Raw genomic sequence first — 17,652 nt, forward strand, 5'->3', positions numbered from 1 at the left:
AGCTTACCTCCTCTAGGAGGCCTTCCCAGATTGAGCCCCCTTTCCCTCTCCTCCTCTCCATTCCCGCCCTCTGCCCTACCTCCTTCCCCTCCCCACAGCACTTGCATATATATTTGTACAGATTTATTACTCTATTTAATTTACTTGTACATATTTACTATTCTATTTATTTTGGTAATGATGGGCATATATCTTTAATTCTATTTGTTCCGAAGATTTTGACAACTGTCCACAGGTTTGGTTTTGTTGTCTGTCTCCCCCTCCTAGACTGTGAGCCCGTTGTTGGGTAGGGACTGTCTCTATACGTTGCCGACTTGTACTTCCCAAGCGCTTAGTACAATGCTCTGCGCACAGTAGGCGCTCAATAAATTCGATTGAATGAATGAATGAATGAATGAATGAGTACCAGAATTACTGTTCTTATGACAGCGTGGCTCAGTGGAAAGAGCACGGGCTTTGGAGTCAGAGGTCATGGGTTCAAATCCCGGCTCCGCCACTTGTCAGCTGTGTGACTTTGGGCAAGTCACTTCACGTCTCTGTGCCTCAGTGACCGCATAGTAAAATGAGGATTAAGACTGTGAGCCCCCCCGTGGGACAACCTGATCACCTTGTAACCTCCCCAGCGCTTAGAACAGTGCTCTGCACATAATAAGTGCTTGATACCATCATTATTATTATTATTCTGTTTGCCTCAGTGACCTCATCTGTAAAATGTGGATTAAGACTGTGAGCCCCCCGTGGGACAAGCTGATCACCTAGTAACCTCCCCAGCGCTTAGAACAGTGCTTTGCACATAGTAAGTACTTAATAAATGCCATTATTATTATTATTATGAGGGGCGAGGTGATGGAGGGGGCGGGGCGTCGTTAGGGGGCGGGGCGTTGCTAATGGGCGGGGCGTCGCGATTGGCCCTCGTGCGCGTGCTTCGAGGGGCGTGGCTTTGGATTGGGCGATCCACGAAAGGAGGCGTGGCCATTGAGGGGCGTGGCCATTACGGGGCGTGGCCATATACGGGCATGACCACGGAGGGGCGTGGCTCCGAACTGCGCGAACCGCGGTAGGGGCGTGGTCATGGGCGGTGTGGCCATTTAGAGGGCGTGACTACGGAGGGGCGTGGCTTATGGTTGGGCGCGACACGGGAGGGGCGTGGCCAAGGAGGGGCATGGCTTTGGCTGGGCGCGAAACACGGGAGGGGGCGTGGTCGCGGAGGGGCGTGGCCATTTAGGCGGTGTGGTCTCTTATTGATGATGATGGCATTTGTTAAGCCCTCACTATGTGCAAAGCACTGTTCTAAGCGCTGGGGGGGGGGATACAAGGTGATCAGGTTGTCCCACGTGGGGCTCACAGCCATCAGCCCCATTTTACAGATGAGGGAACTGAGGCTCCGAGAAGTTAAGTGACTTGCCCAAGGTCACACAGCAGACATCTTTTAGACTGCGAGCCCACTGTTGGGTAGGGACTGTCTCTATATGTTGCCAATTTGTACTTCCCAAGCGCTTAGTAAGCGCTCAATAAATACGATTGATGATGATGATGTGGTATTGGCGTGGCATTGGATCGGGCGTGGTCACGGAGGAGGCGGGGCCAAGGAGGGGAGTGACACCCGACCGGCCGCGACATCGGAGGGGGCGTGGTCACGGAGGGGCGTGGTCACGGAGGGCGTGGCGTCCGATTGGGCGCGACACGGGGGCGTGGTCATTTGGGGCGTGGCCAAAGGATGGGGCGTGGTCCTGGGTGGGCCTGTCCCGTGATGGGCGTGTCCACGGAGGGGGCGTGTCCCCGGGAGGGGGCGGGCTCCGGCGGGACCCGCGCTGCTGTCAGCCCGCGGCGCTGCACAAACACACACACACACACACACAGACACACACACACAGACACGCGCTCCCACCCTCTCCATCCCGCCCGGACCCGCACACGCTCCCCCGCTCCCCGACACGCTGTTCCCCCGGACCATGGTGGGCGTCCAGCCCAGCGCCCCCCGAGCCCGGGCATAGACGGGTTTGGAGCGACCCCCTTCCCCCCCCCCAACCCCCCGCCGGGACCCCCCGTGCCCGCCCTCCGGCTCGCCGCCCTCCGGCCATGGAGTCCCCCACCAAGGAGATCGAGGAATTCGAGAGCAACTCTCTGAAATACCTGCAGCCGGAGCAGATCGAGAAGATTTGGCTGCGTCTAAGAGGACTGTGAGTACGACGCCCCCAACCCCCCCCAAAGAGACGGGGAGACTGAGCCCCTTCCTTCCTCTCTCCCACCTCCTTCCCCTCCCCACAGCACCTGTATCATCGTCAATCGTATCTATTGAGCGCTTACTGTGTGCAGAGCACTGGACTAAGCGCTTGGGAAGTACAAGTTGGCAACCTATAGAGACGGTCCCTACCCAACAGTGGGCTTACAGTCTTTGTACATATTTACTACTCTTTATTTTACTTGTACATACTTATTCTATTGATTTTATTTTGTTAATACGTTTTGTTGTCTGTCTCCCCCTTCTATTCATTCATTCATTCAATCGTATTTATTGAGCGCCTACTGTGTGCAGAGCACTGGACTAAGCGCTTGGGAAGTACAAGTTGGCAACATATAGAGACGGTCCCTACCCAACAGTGGGCTCACAGTCTTTGTACATATTTATTACTCTTTATTTTACTTGTACATACTTATTCTATTGATTTTATTTTGTTAATACGTTTTGTTGTCTGTCTCCCCCTTCTATTCATTCATTCATTCAATCGTATTTATTGAGCGCTTACTGTGTGCAGAGCACTGGACTAAGCGCTTGGGAAGTACAAGTTGGCAACATATAGAGACGGTCCCTACCCAACAGCGGGCTCACAGTCTAAAACGGGGCTCACAGTCTTTGTACATATTTATTACTCTTTATTTTGCTTGTACATATTCTATTGATTTTATTTTGTTAATGTGTTTTGTTGTCTGTCTCCCCCTTCTATTCATTCATTCAGTCGTATTTATTGAGCGCTTACTGTGTGCAGAGCACTGTACTAAGCGCTTGGGAAGTACAAGTTGGCAACATATAGAGACAGTCCCTACCCAACAGTGGGCTCACAGTCTAAAAGGGGGCTCACAGTCTTTGTACATATTTATTACTCTTTATTTTACTTGTACATATTTATTCTACTGATTTTATTTTGTTAATATGTTTTGTTGTCTGTCTCCCCCTTCTATTCATTCATTCATTCGATCGTATTTATTGAGCGCTTACTGTGTGCAGAACACTGTACTAAGCGCTTGGGAAGTACAAGTTGGCACCATATAGAGACGGTCCCTACCCAACAGCGGGCTCACGGACTAGAAGGGTTCCCGCTCTTGATAAGGACTGTCTCTATATGTTGCCAACTTGTACTTCTCAAGCGCTTAGTCCAGTGCTCCTCACACAGTAAGCGCTCAATAAATACGAATGAATGAATGAATATGTATATATTTGTACATGTTTATTACTCCATTTTACTTGTACATATTTATTCTATTTATTTTATTTTGTTGATACGCTTTGTTCTGTCGTCTGTCTCCCCCTTCTAGACTGTGAGCCCGCTCTTGAGTAGGGACCGACTCTATATGTTGTCAACTTGTACTTCCCAAGTGCTTACTCCAGTGCTCTGCACACAGTAAGCGCTCAATAAATACGGTTGCCAACTTGTACTTCCCAAGTGCTTAGTCCAGTGCTCTGCACACAGTAAGTGCTCAATAAATGTGATTGGATTCAATAGTATTTATTGAGTGCTGACTGGGTGCAGAGCACTGGACTAAGCGCTTGGGAAGTACAAGTTGGCAACATATGAATGAATATGTATATATGTTTGTAAATATGTATTATTCTACTTATTTATTTTACTTGTACATATTTACTATTCTACTTATTTTATTTTGTTGATACGTTTTATTTTGTTGTCTGTCTCCCCCTTCTAGACTGTGAGCCCGCTGTTGGGTAGGGACCGTCTCTATATGTTGCCAACTTGCACTTCCAAAGTGCTTAGTCCAGTGCTCTGCACACAGTAAGCGTTCAATAAATATGATTGAATGAATGAATATGTATTTATGTTTGTACATATTTATTACTCTATTTTACTTGTACATATTCATTCTATTTATTTTATTTTGTTAATATGTTTTGTTTTGTTGTCTGTCTCCCCCTTCTAGACTGTGAGCCCGCTCTTGGGTAGGGACCGTCTCTATATGTTGCCAACTTGTACTTCCCAAATGCTTCGTCCAGTGCTCTGCACACAGTAAGCGCTCAATAAATGTGATTGAATGAATGAATGAATGAATGGGAGGGGAGGGCGTGGACCCCAACCCCAAACTTTCCGGAGCCCCTCCAATCCCCCACGGGGAAGGCCGGAGAGCTGCTTGGCTTTTCATGCACACTCCCCAACCTTTAGTCCAGTGCTCCATGCACAGTAAGCACTCAAATACGATTGAATGAATAAATGCTCTGCACCCGGGAAGTGCTCAGTACAGTCCATCCATTCAGCGCCTGTTGGAGGAAGCTTCTTTCGAATCCCATATTGTTATTGTTGTTATTGTATTGTACCCAAGCTCTTAGTCCAGTGCTTGGCACCCGGGAAGCACCCAGTACAGTCCACTTATTCAGCGCCTGTTGGAAGAAGCTTCTTTCAAATCCCATATTGTTATTGTTGGTATTGCATTGCACTCTCCCAAGCTCTTAGTATAGTGCTTCGCACCCGGGAAGCGTTCAGAAATTAATAATAATAATAATAATAATAATAATAATAATAATAATAATAATAATAATGGTATTTGTTAAGCGCTTACTATGTGCCAAGCACTGTTCTAAGCGCTGGGGGGGATACAAGGTGATCAGGTTGTCTCACCGTCTTAATCCCCATTTTAGAGATGAGGTAATGAGAAGTGAAGTGATTTGCCCAGGGTTACACAGTAGACAAGTGGCAGAGCCGGTATTAGAACCCACATCCTCTGACTCCCAAGCCCATGCTCTGCACACAGTAAAGCGCTCAATAAATACGATTGAACTAATGAATCTCTCTCAGAAGACTCCGCAGCTCGATTTTGAGGTTTTTCCCAGGAGCCGATTTTTCAGTCAGTGGTATATATTGAGCGCTTACTGTGAGCAGGGCACTGTACTAAGCATTCGAGAGAGCACAGCAGAGGTGGTAGGCACTATCTCTGTCCACAGGAGGGGAACAGGAAAGCAGTCAATCAGTGCTATTTACCGAGTACTTACTGTAGAGCCCTGTATTAAAGGCGCTTAGCACAGTGCTCTGTACACAGTAAGCGCTCAATAAATATGATTGAATGCATATAGTATAGCAGAGTTGGTACACTTTACCATCCCACAAGGAGCTTACAGTCTGCAAGGGAAGACGGGCATTAAAATAAATATGGATTTGTACATGAACACTGAGGGGGCTGAGAAGGGAGTGGTTAGCAAGTGCTTAAAGGGGACAGACCCAAGTTCATATAAGTGTCCCAGAAAGAGAGAGAGAGTGTGAGGGAAAGGAGGGCTTAGTCAGGGAGGGCGTCTTGGAGGAGATGTGCTTTTAATAAGGCTTTGAAGGTGGGGAGAGGGATCCTCTGTCGGATAGGAAGGTGGGGAGGGCATTCCAGGCCAGAGGCAGGAGGTGGGCAAGTGGTCGGCGGCGAAATGGATGAGATCGAGGTACAGAAGGAGCGGGGTGTACCGGCTGGGGTGTAGAAAAAAACCAGGCAGGAAACAATCTCTTTCTTCCTCCTGATGGATCGATCTCTCCTTGTCCCATCCCCTGGATCCGAGCCACGGAGCTCTGGGAATTCTGAGGGTCTTTAGTTCATGAGGTGGGGGAAAAGAACTAGTTGATTTTGCCGGGGTCGGAGCTGGGCCCTGTTTGGGGGCCGTGCTTTGCACCCCGATCTGTTCTCTGGGCTCGGTGCCACCTGCCCATCTGCAGGCGGATGGAAGTGGGTTTCTGCTCCTCCCTCCAAAGTTTCCCCTTTTCTACGAGCCTCCCTCTCTCTAAACTAATCCCATTCCCTCTGCCAAAAGGTCCCTTTTCCAGCCCAGACTAAATCAGCATTTTTTTTTAAAGAAAGTGGGGAAAGAAAAAAGCAGCTTTGTCAACCTGTCATGGCTCAGAGGGACACTCCCGGTGCTAACGGTGCTAACGATCGGGTTCCTTTTCGATAAAAGGACTTGGAAGGGAGGCAGAAAGGAGGGATGTGTTTCGTTAGGGGGTTGTTCGTTCATTCTCATTTGTATTTCTGGTTCACTTACTGTGTGCAGAGCACTGTACTAAGCACTTGGGAGAGGACGATACAGCAATAAACAGACACATTCCTGGCCCACGATGCTGCCGAGCATCTGATGTGCACAAGCCCTCCGGTGACTAGATGGAGCAGCTGGCTTGGTCGTCCATCTAAACTGGCAGCCATTCAAAGCAATCTGCTTTCCCAAGGGGAGACAGTCAACTCATTTGTAGAAGCAGAATGGCGCAGCGGCTAGAGCCTGTGCCTGGGAGTCAGAAGGACCTGGGTTCTAATCCTGACTCTGCTACTTGTCTGCCATGCAAACTTGGGCAAGTCACTCCACTTCTCTGGGCCTCAGTTCCCTCACCTGGAAAATGGGGATTGAGACTGTGAGCCCCACCGGGGACGGGGACTGTGTCCAAACCAACTGGGCTTCTATGCACCCCAGCACTTAATACAGTGCCTGGCACTTAGTGAGCACTGAACAAATGCCATAATCATTATAATTTGAGAATAGAGGGGATCACAGACTCAGGGGGGTCACAGACTCAAACTACCACCGGCAACCTTCTGTTCCCTATAGGGGGTCCCTCTCCCAAAGATCCACGTCTCACCCAGCATGCTTAGCCAGGAGCCAAGAAGCAACATTGTGCCTCGGTTTCCCCCCCGGGCTTCCCAGGGATGAGAGATTTGTGCCTTTGAGCCACCCTTAGCTGACCGATCAGGTTCCTCTGTTGCCTTAGAGGGCTGGTTCTTTCAGGCCGGCCCCCACAGAGCGAATTGCTCCCTAGACTTTCAATGAGTGCATCTCTCTTTAATGAGCCTAGAATAATCATCCGGATGGTGACACTTGAAGTCAAAAGCTTCAACTCGAAGATGATTTTAAAATTAAGCTTGTGAAACCTGTCTTCCTCGCTCCTCCCTCCCCTTCCCAATATGCATTTAGATCGGGGTGCTAATCGGACACTTTGGGGTTTCCCAAAATAATATTCTCCCAGACCAGATTGTGGAGACGGGAGATTCCCAGGCATTTGACACAATTCGATCCGGAGTTGTAAAGGAGTGTCATCCAGTGGCTGTCCAGCTGTGAAACAGAAGAGCTCCTGATGGGATCTCAGAAGGGAGGGTAGAGAGAGGGGGAGAAGATCGTCCTGTTGAAACTGACAGGAAGATTTGGGATTGGGAAGGATGGGATCGCCCAAGGTGGAATTAGTGCCGAGGCCTGAAATTATTAAAATAATGACAATAAGAGTATTTGTTAAACACTTACTACGTGACATGCGCTGTACTAAGCACTGGGGTGGATGCAAGCAAATCAGTTGGGATAAAATCCCTGACCCACGTGGGGCTCACAGTCTCAATTCCCACCATACAGATGAGGGAACTGAGGCACTGAGAAGTGAAGTGACTTGCCCAGGGTCACGCAGCAGACAAAAGGTGGAGGCGGGATTAGGACCCGTGGCCATCTGACTCCCTGGCCCGTGCTCTATCCACTAAGCCGTGCTGCTTCTCTTTATGTTAATGTCTGCCTCCCTCTCTAGACTGTCAGCTGATTGCGGGCAGGGAGCGTGTCTGCCAACTCTATTGTGTCGTACTCTCCCAAGTGGTTAGTACAGTACTCTGCACATAGTAAGTGCTCAATACATAGCGGTGATGATGGTGAAAGTACTTCTGAGGGATGTCTTTCCTGAGGGCATCCAGTTCTCCTCTCTCCGGACTGGCCCTGAGCAAATGCCACTGGTGTAAACTTCCTTCGGTCCTAGAAAATGACAACCCCTCTAGTCAGTCCAACAGTGGTGTTTATCGAGGGCTTACTGTGTGCAGAGCACTGTGCTAAGTGCTTGGGAGAGTACAGCATAGCAGCGTTGGTAGACAAGTTCCCCGTCATGGCAGAGTACCAGCCAAAGCTGATATACAATACCCCTGCCCGCTAATTTGGTACCCCATAAGCTGCAACTAGTTGATTTGAACCCTCCCCACCCCTCCTTCCTCCCTTCTGTCCATCGATCTGAAGAATTAAGCGTTTCCCCAACCCTCTGTTTCATTAAGTCTTAGAGAAGCAGCAAAAGTCAGGAGTTATATTTAGTAAATTCAAGGAGTGAGACACCCGCTGCCTTAAGCAAATGTAAAAAACCGAGAGAGAGAGAGAGACAGAGAGAGAGAGAGAGAGAGAGAGAGAGAGAGCAGTTCAGACAACAGAAAGCTAAGTCCGAATTAGCACCCACAAAGATCAATCAATCCATCCATGGTACTCATTGAGCACGGAGGGAAGCAGCATGATCTAATGGTTAGAACATGGGCCTGGGAGCCAGAAGGACCTGGGATCTTATCGCGGCTCTGCCACTTATCTTCTGAGTGACCTTGGGTAAGTCACTAACCTGCTCTGTGCCTCCATTTCCTCATCTGTAAAATGGGGATTCAATCTTATGACCTCCTGCTTAGACTGTGAGACTTATGTGGGACAGGAACTGTGCCCATCCTGATGATCTTGCACACCATTCATTCATTCAGTCATATTTATTGAGCGCTTACTGTGTGCAAAACACTGTATTAAGGGCTTGGGAGAGTACAGTAGAACAACAAAGACACATTCCCTGCCCACAGTGAGCTCACCGTCTAGAGGAGTGCTTATTACAGTGTTTGGCACATAATAAGGGCTTATATTCCTGACCTATTAAAGGCAAAAAATTTTTTTTGAAGTTCACTCTGAGTTTCTTGGATAAGCTAGAAGGTACGTATATCAGTATATGATGTAGCATGGCCTAGTGGAAAGAGCACAGTCCTGGGAAAGAGGGGATCTAGATTCTAATCCTGACTCTGACTCTTGTCCGCTGTGTGACCTTGGGCAAATCACTTAACTGCTCCACTTCTCTAAAATTGTCTTGTTCCATTTGGTCTCCATACCCAGACCACCTTCTCTTGATGGACAGATTGACACCCTCAACACCGTCCTCCCGGCCAAATTCAACTCCCTCAACCCTACCGCTTTTCTTCTATCACCAACTCCCACTCCTCAATCCCCTCCTCAGTCTGCTTCCTCTGCTCCTGTGCACGAGCTGTGGATCGCTGCTGGCAGAAATCCAGACATCAGGCCAACCTCGTCCGTATAAGACTTATCCTCACCTGCTTAAACTCTGCTCTCTCCTCCTCCTGGCAACATTATTTCTCCATCGTGGATGACTCCTCTTTCCATTACCCTCACCAGTTGTTTCAGATGTTTAACTCCCTCCTCCAGCCTCCCCATCTCTTGCCCCTAATGACCTGGCCACATATTTTATTGATAAAATTGAAACCAAGTGCGATCTCCCTAAAATCTCCCTCGCTCCTTTCCAATCCCTCCCTCCTCCTGCCTCCTATTTGATTCTTTCAGATTTCCCAGCAGTATCTCAAAAGATCTCCTTCCTCCTCTCAAAATCTACCCCTTCCACCTGCGCCTGTGACCCCACCCCGTCGAATCTTATCAAAACACTTGCCACCTCTCTTCCCCAACTGCCATATTCAACTGTTCACTCTCCAGTGGCTTCACTGCTTTCAAACATGCTCATGTCTCCCCATCCTAAAAAAAACCAAACCCTCCCTTCTAGCATTCCTCTCCAAACTCCTTGAGTGTGTTGTCTACACCTGCCATTTCGAATTCCTCTCCTCCAATTCTCTTCCTATCCCCCTCCAATCTGGCTTCTGCCCCCTTGGCTCCACAGAAACAGCCCTGTCTGAGGTCACCAATGCTCTCTTTCTTGCCTAATCAGCCTCTATTCCATCCTAATCCTCCTCGACCTTTCAGATGGATTGAAAACTGGTGCACCCCCTTCTCCTGGAAACATTATTCCTCCTCGTCTTCACTGACACTGTCCTCTCCTGGTTCTCCTCCTGTCTCTCTGGCCGCTCATCCTCAGAGTCTTTCTCGGGCTCCTCTTCTGCCTCCCGCCTCCTAACTATGGGGATCCCTCAAGGCTCAGTTCTGGGTCCCCTTCTATTCTCCGTCTCCACCCACTCCCTTGGAGAACTCTTTCACTCCCATGGCTTCAGCCACCATCTCTCTGTAGTTGATTCCCAAATCTACACCTCTAGCCCTGATCTTTGTCCTTCTCTCCAGTCTCGTATTTCCTCCTGCGTTCAGGACATCTCTACTTAGATGTCCTGCCGACACCTCAAACTTAACATGTCCAAAACAGAACTCCTCATCTTCCCATCCTAACCCTGTCCCCTGTCTTTCCTATTACTATAGACAGGGCCACCATCCTCCCTGTCTCACAGGCCTGTAAATTTGTCACGGAATCCTGTCAGTTCCACCTTCACAATATCACTAAAATGTGCCCTTTCCTCTCCATCCAAACTGCTACCATGTTAATTGAAGCATTTATCCTATCCTGCCTTGATTATTGCTTCTTCTTCCTTGCTGACCTCCCATTTTTCTGTCTCTCCCCATTCCAGTCCATACTTCACTCTGCTGCCGGGACCATTTTTTTTTTTCTGAAAGATCGTTCAATCCACTTCTCCCCACTCAAAAACCTCCAGTGGTTGCCTATCAACCTCCACATCAAACGGAAACTCCTCACCGTTGGTTTCAAAGAACTCAATCATCTTGCCCTCCCCCACCCCCGCACAAACTGTGCCTCACTGATTTTCTACTACAACCCAGACCACACGCTTTGCTCCTTAACTCCAACTTACATGCTTGATCTCATCTATCTTACTTCAGACCCCTTGCCTCTATCCTCCCTCTGCCCTGGAACTCTCTCCTGTTTCATATCTGACAGACCACCTTTGAAGCCTTATTATAAGCACATCTCCTCCAAGAGGCCTTCCCCAACGAAGCCCGTTTCCCCTACTCCCTGTCCCTTCTGCCTCACGTACCACTTGGATCCGTATCTTTTAAACCCTTGAAATTCAGCCTGACCTCAGCCCCCCAGCACTTGTGTACATAGCTGTAATTTATTTTAGTGTCAGTCTCCCCCTCTAGGCTGTAACCTCCTTGTGGGCAGGGAACAGGTCTACCTACTCTGTTGCACTGTACTCTCCCAAGAGCTTAGTAGAGTGCTTTGTTTGCCGTAATCACTCCATTTTGCCATCGGATGCTTAATTCCTTCATGTCTCAGTTTCCTCAATTGTAAAATGGGGATTCAATATCTATTCTCCCTCCATCTTAGACTGTGAAATCCAACCCTCAAGAAACTCCAGTGGTTTCCCATCTACATCCAGCAGAAACTCCTCATCATTCACTTTAAAGCAGGCCACTCCTACCTCAACTTGCTGCTCTCCTACTATAACCCAGTCCGCACACTTTGCTCCTCTAATGCTATTCTACTCACTGTACCTCAATCTCATCTATCTCCCCTCCAACCTGTAACCCACGTCCTGCCTCTGGTCTGAAACACCCTCCCTCTTCTTATCCAGCAGTTGATCACTCTCCCCACCTTCTAAACGTTATTAAAAGCACATTTCTTTCAAGAGGACTTACCCTAACTCAGCACTGATTTCCTTTTCTCCCACTCCCTCCTGAGTCACCCTTGCACTTGTATTTGCTTCCTTTATTCACCCCATCCTCAGCCCTAGAGCACTTTTATCCCTATCTGTAATTTTTTAATATCATTCCCTGTCCTCACCTCTAGACTACAAGCTCATTGTAGGCAGAGAACGTATCTATTAGCTCTGTTATAGTGTACTCTTCCCAAGTGTTTAGTACAGTGCTCTGCACACCTAAACCCTCAATAAATATGATTGATTGAATGCGGGTCAGGGACTGTGTCTGATCTGATCTACCATAGTGCTTGACACAATGCTTGGCTTATAATAGCAGTTAACTGAATAAGAATAAAGTGCTTTCTCACTTGACCATTAGAACTACTCTCTGTCCTTTAACCAATGCAAAAGCAATAAACAGACCATAACTGCCTGAATAAATACTGTTGATGAACTCAGCAGTCAGGAGAGCAAAACTCTGAGGCTGGATGGGGGTGGGAAGGGGAGGCTTATTAATTCTTGTCAACCAATCAATAGTATTTACTGAGCACTTACTGTGTGCAGAGCACTGGACTAAGCGCTCAGGAGAGCACATGATTACAGAGTCGGTAGACACATTCCCTGCCTACAACGAGCTTACTGTCTAAAGGGGAACATAGGCATTAATATAAATTAGAACTCTTTTCCATCTGCCTAGTCAAACGGATACCCTAATGGCCTCCGACTCCAAATTAGTCTAATAAATCAAGAAATGTTTTAATGGAGTTGTAATGGCTTGTCAGGTCAGAAAATGATTGCCATGTGGCTAGAGCAATTAATTCTCCCTAGCAAGCCAGTGACAGAATTACCCAGAAGTCTGCTGAGTAAATCACTTGCTTGACTAATTGCCTAACGGCACCCTTATCTACCTGACTAATAGTCCTCTGACAGCCAGTGTGGTTATGATTTATATTAATAGCCAGCCCAGCCCTTAGCTGGAGAAAGGAGGACAGTTATCAGAAGGGTCTCGGGGAAGTATTTGGGCTGAAGCAGTACAGAGAATCAGTGTGACCCAGTGGGTAGAGCTGTGGCCCAGTGGGTAGAGCCCTGGCCAGGAAACCAGAAGGACCTGGGTTCTAATTCCAGTTCTGCCACTTGTCTGCTGCATGACCTAGGGCAAGTCACTTTGCTTCTCTGGGCCTCATTAACTCAGCTGTAAAATGGGGATTAAGACTGTGAGCCCCATATGGGACACGGACTATGTCCAAACTGATTATCTCGTGTCTCCCAGTCCTTAGTTCAGGGCCCAGCACATAAAAAGTGCATAACAGATTCCAAGATAAAAAGGAAAAGAAATATCCGTTGACAGTGTTTGGGCTGAAGCATCTCAGAAAAGCAGAGTTTCCTAGTGGTGGAGCCTGGGAGTCAGAAGGAGTTGGAGTTGTAATGACTTGTCAGTTCAGAAAATGATCACCATATGGCTAGAGCAATTCATTCTCCCTAGCAAGCCAGTGACAGATTTGCCCTGCCAGCTCTGCCATTTGTCTGTTGTGTGACCTTGGGCAAGTCACCTCACTTCTCTGGGGCTCAGTTACCTCTGGGGATTATGACTGTGAACCCCAGGTGGGACATGGACTGTGTCCAAACTGATTATCTTGGGTCTGTCCCAGTACTTAGTACAGGGCCTGGCTCATAATAAATGCTAAACAAATGCCATTAAAATAAAAGAAAAAGGTCTAAAGACATGGTCCAGGTGTCCCATGTCTCCTATCTGGGTTCTTTTAAGGGTTAGAGAGAGGGAAAGGATTTACTTCCTGTTTTGTACTCTCCCAAATGCTAAGTACAGTGCTCCTCACGAAGTAAGTACTCAGTAGAGGCTGTCGATTAGCAGTGGAAGGCAGGGAGGTAGGTTGATAGGGTTCTGGTGATGATATTTATGGTATTTAAGTCTTTGCCCTGTGCCAAGCATTGTGCTGAATGCTCCGGTAGGTATAAGTTAATAAGGTCAGACCCAATCCCTGTCTCACAGGGCTCGCAGTCAAAGTAGTACAGAGAGCTGGAATTGAATCCCCATTTGTCAGATGAGGAAACCGAGGCTCAGAGAAGCTAAATGACTTGCCCAAGGTCACACAACAGGCAAGTGATGGAATCGGGCTTAGAATCCAGATCCCCTGGGTCAGGTGACGTTGAGGCCAATCAGAAGGTTTAGTGGCCAAGCTGGGATCTGTGTATTTGCACTCTCTGCAAAACTTCAATCAATCAATCAGTGGTATTTATTGAGTGCTTACTATGTGCAGAACACTGTACTAAGCTCTTGGGAGAAGTAAAATACAACAGAATTAGCCGACACATTCCCTGCTCATAATGAGCTTACGGTCTAGAGTGGGAGACAGACAGACCTCTACTATTCTACTCTACTCCATTGTGCTGTCTCTCAAGTGCTGTACCCCTGGTAAGCGCTCAGTAAATACCATGGAGAGACTGAAACACTATTCTACTCTACTCCATTGTGCTCTCTCTCAAGCGCTATACCCCCGTAAGCGCTCAGTAAATACCATGGAGAGACTGATACTTCTCCCTCTCAGTCCCCTGTTCCTTTGTCTCTTTCCCCCAGACTCTTTCACTACCTTTTCTCCCCACCTCCTCCACCACCTACACTTTCTCATGTTGCGCTGAAGCTGGTGGCTTCCCTAACTGGCAACTAATAAGAACTGGTGTATTTTGTGAAAAGTTTCGCCCTTTGGTATTATTGTCAAAGGACAGGCATAACACTATGGTAGTTCAGGCCCTGTTAATGATTAATCATCTTAAAAGCACTTTATTTAAATTTGTATTTGCTAAGTGCTTTCTATGTGCCAGGCACTGTACTAAGCGCCAGATAGATACAAGCTAATTGGATTGGACACAGTCCCTGGCCCACCTGGGGCCCCCAGTCTTTATCACCATTTTATAGATGAGGACACCGAGGCCGGGAGAAGTGAAGTGATTTGCCCCAGGTCACACAGCAGACAAATGGGGGAGTCAGGATTAGAAGCCAGGTCTTCAGACTACCAGGCCCGTGTTCTATCCACTAGGCATCGCAGCTTCTCTTTAACAAAGAACAGAAAGAAAGAAAAAAGCCACTTGGTTCTCATTAACCACTATGCAGACATTGCCTAGGACCATAGGAAAAAAACTGAAACCAATTCCTATTTGTCCAGTCAGGATATTAGGTCCACGCTAAACAGCCAGATTGGGTTTTGTTATCCCCTCTCTCTGCGGTAGACCGGGTTATGAAACGGAACAGCTGTCTCTGAACTGTGACTCCAGGGGTCTCTTCCAACATCTCTGTCCTACCCAGCCTCCTGCCAAACCCCCGGGCTTCTGTTTCTTCAAGTCGGAAGGGAATAAGATATTACGCATCTGGGGTTTCTTAATTCAATCTGGCGGGGGCGAAGCCGGACATCCTTTGGTTTCATTGGCGTGGTCACCAAGGGAGAGGACAGAGAAGCTTTCTCTGGGCTGGAGGTGTGCCTTGCTGTCCGCATTCTCCACCTGACGCTGCCTGTCATGGGTTCTAATTCCGGCTCTGCCACTTGTCTGCTGTGTGACTTTAGGAAAGTCACTTCTCTTCTCCTGGCCTCTGTTACCTCATCTGTAAAATGGGGATTGAGACTGTGAGCCCCACATGGGGCAGGGACTGTGTCCAACCTGAATTGCTTGTATCCACCCCAGCACTTAGTGCAGTGCCTGGCATACAGTAAGCGCTTAAAAAATACCACAATTATTATTATTGCTATGCAACATCCACATAGAACTCGTGCGTTCTTTCTGAATGGGAACATAAGCATGGCTCCCCCGCTGTATGATTGTGGTCATTCATTCATTCATTCAATCGTATTTATTGAGCGCTTACTGTGTGCAGAGCACTGTACTAAGTGCTTGGGAAGTACAATTTGGCAACATATAGAGACGGTCCCTACCCAACAATGGGCTCACAGTCTAGAAGACTGTGACTGTGGTCATTTCTTAAGTGCTTACTATGTGCCTAGCACTGTACTACACGGTGGGGTAGATACCAAAATAATCAGGTCCCCACATCGGACTCACAGAAAGTAGGAGGGAGAACAGGTATCGAATCCCCATTTTTGCAGATGAGGGAACTGAGGCACAGAGAAGTGAAGGAAGTTGCCCACGGCCACACAGCAGGCACATGGCGGACCTGGGATTCGATCCCAGGTTCTCCGATTCCCAGGCCCATGTTCTTTCCACTAGGCCATGCTGCTTCCTGTTTCTGTGCCTCTTCATCCTCTGGCTACAGTCATTCATTTTTCTCAAAAGTGCCAGTTCATAATACACCAGTTTGGCCTTGCTCAGCCTAATAATATTACTAACAATAACGAACATTGTGATATCTGTTAAGTGCCTTCTATGAACCATGACCTGAGGCAGACACAAAACAATTAGATCAGACACAGTCCCTGTCTAACACGAGAATAGGTGTTAATACTAATGATAATAATAATTGTGCTATTTGTTAAGCATTGTGCCAGGCACTGTACTAAGCGCTGGAGTAGATACAGAGTATTTGGGTTGGACACAGTTCCTATTCAACATAGGGCTCACAGTCTTAATCCCCATTGTGCAGATGAGACAACTGAGGCACAGAGAAGGGAAGTGACTTGCCTGAAGTCACCCATCAGACAAACGGCTGAGCCGGGGTTGTAACCCAGGTTCTTCCCAGACCCGTGCTCTACCACTAGGCCATGCTGCTTCCCCCTTTTAATGGTGAGGAAACAGAGACCCAGAGAAGTGAAGCGATGTGCCCAAGGTCACACAGCAGGCAAGTTGCCGAGGCAGGATTAGAACCTAGTTCTCCTGATCATGCTGTTTCTCCCAGAGAGAGCCTGGCTCTGCCTCCACAATCACCAGCAGAGTGGACACTTGCTGTAGAGTGAAAGCTCACTGTGGTCAGGGAACTTGTGTGTCCATTATTCTATTGTACTCTCCCAAGCACTTAGTACAGTGCTCTGTACACTATAAGTGTTCAATAATTGCAACTGAGTAACTGACTAGTACAGCATTTATTTTATTAATATTTGACTCCCGCTCCAGACTCTAAGGTGGTCATGGGCAGGGACTGTATCTACCCACTCTGTTGGAGTGTCTCAAGCGCTTCACCCAGTGTTCTGCACACAGTAAGTGCTCTATAAATGCCATTGATTCTTCGATTGTTCAGTTCAGGATATTCCTCCCAGAAAGTAGAAGGAATTGTGCTTTATTGCATCGCTTTACGAGCTAGAAGATGGGCTGACTTTAACATGGCAGCTGTTCTCTATCACACACACCAGTCCCTCAGAAACTGGCCAGTCTTCAAATCCCTGTGACTCCAAGGAGTTTGGCATCATCCCAAGCCCCACTCTTCAGCCAGTCCATTCCAAACAAGCTTTCCGAAAATCCCAGCCTCGCTTCCCTATCTTCATTCATTCATTGTCATATTTATTGAGCCTTTATTGCGTGCAGAGCACTGTACTAAGCACTTGGGAGAGTACAGTGTAACAATAAGCAGACACATTCCCTGCCCACAGTGAGTTTACAATCTAGAGTGGGGAGATAGACAGCAATATAAATAAATAAATGACAGATCTGGACATAAGTGCTGTGGGGCTGGGAGGGGGGATGAATAAAGGGAGCTAGGCAGTGTGACGCAGAAGGGAGTGGGAGAGGAGGAAAGCAGGGTTTAGTCAGGGAAGGCCTGTTGGAGGAGATGGATCTTCAATATGACTTTGAAGTGGGAGAGGGTAATTGTCTGTCAGGTGTGAGAAGGGAAGGCGTTCTAGGCCAGAGGCAGGACGTGGGCGAGAGGTCAGCAGCAAGATAGACTAGATGGAGGTGTAGTGAGAAGGTCAGCAATAGAGGAGCAAAATGTGCCGGCTGGGTTGTGGTTGGAGTGTAGTGAGATGAGGTAGGAGGAGGCAAGATGATAAAGTGCTTTAAAATGATCTTCCTTTAAACCGATTG

The 17,652-nt window shown here is 47.8% G+C and overlaps 1 protein-coding gene across 3 annotated transcripts in view; it reads left to right on the plus strand.

Annotated features, from left to right (window-relative positions):
* The first annotated feature begins 2,079 nt into the window (after positions 1 to 2,079).
* The window catches only part of PDE1C (phosphodiesterase 1C), a 213,801-nt gene continuing 198,228 nt past the window's right edge, over positions 2,080 to 17,652 (plus strand). For all 3 annotated transcript variants that reach the window (XR_005456432.1, XM_038768036.1, XM_038768048.1), the window contains exon 1: positions 2,080 to 2,180. Coding sequence is in view for 2 of the 3 variants with exons in the window: in XM_038768036.1 (XP_038623964.1) it covers positions 2,080 to 2,180 (101 nt within the window). In the remaining variant the exon portion in view is untranslated. The remainder of the gene's footprint in view (positions 2,181 to 17,652) is intronic.

The sequence above is a fragment of the Tachyglossus aculeatus genome, chromosome 2, assembly GCF_015852505.1.
Source record: "Tachyglossus aculeatus isolate mTacAcu1 chromosome 2, mTacAcu1.pri, whole genome shotgun sequence".
Taxonomy (NCBI): domain Eukaryota; kingdom Metazoa; phylum Chordata; class Mammalia; order Monotremata; family Tachyglossidae; genus Tachyglossus; species Tachyglossus aculeatus.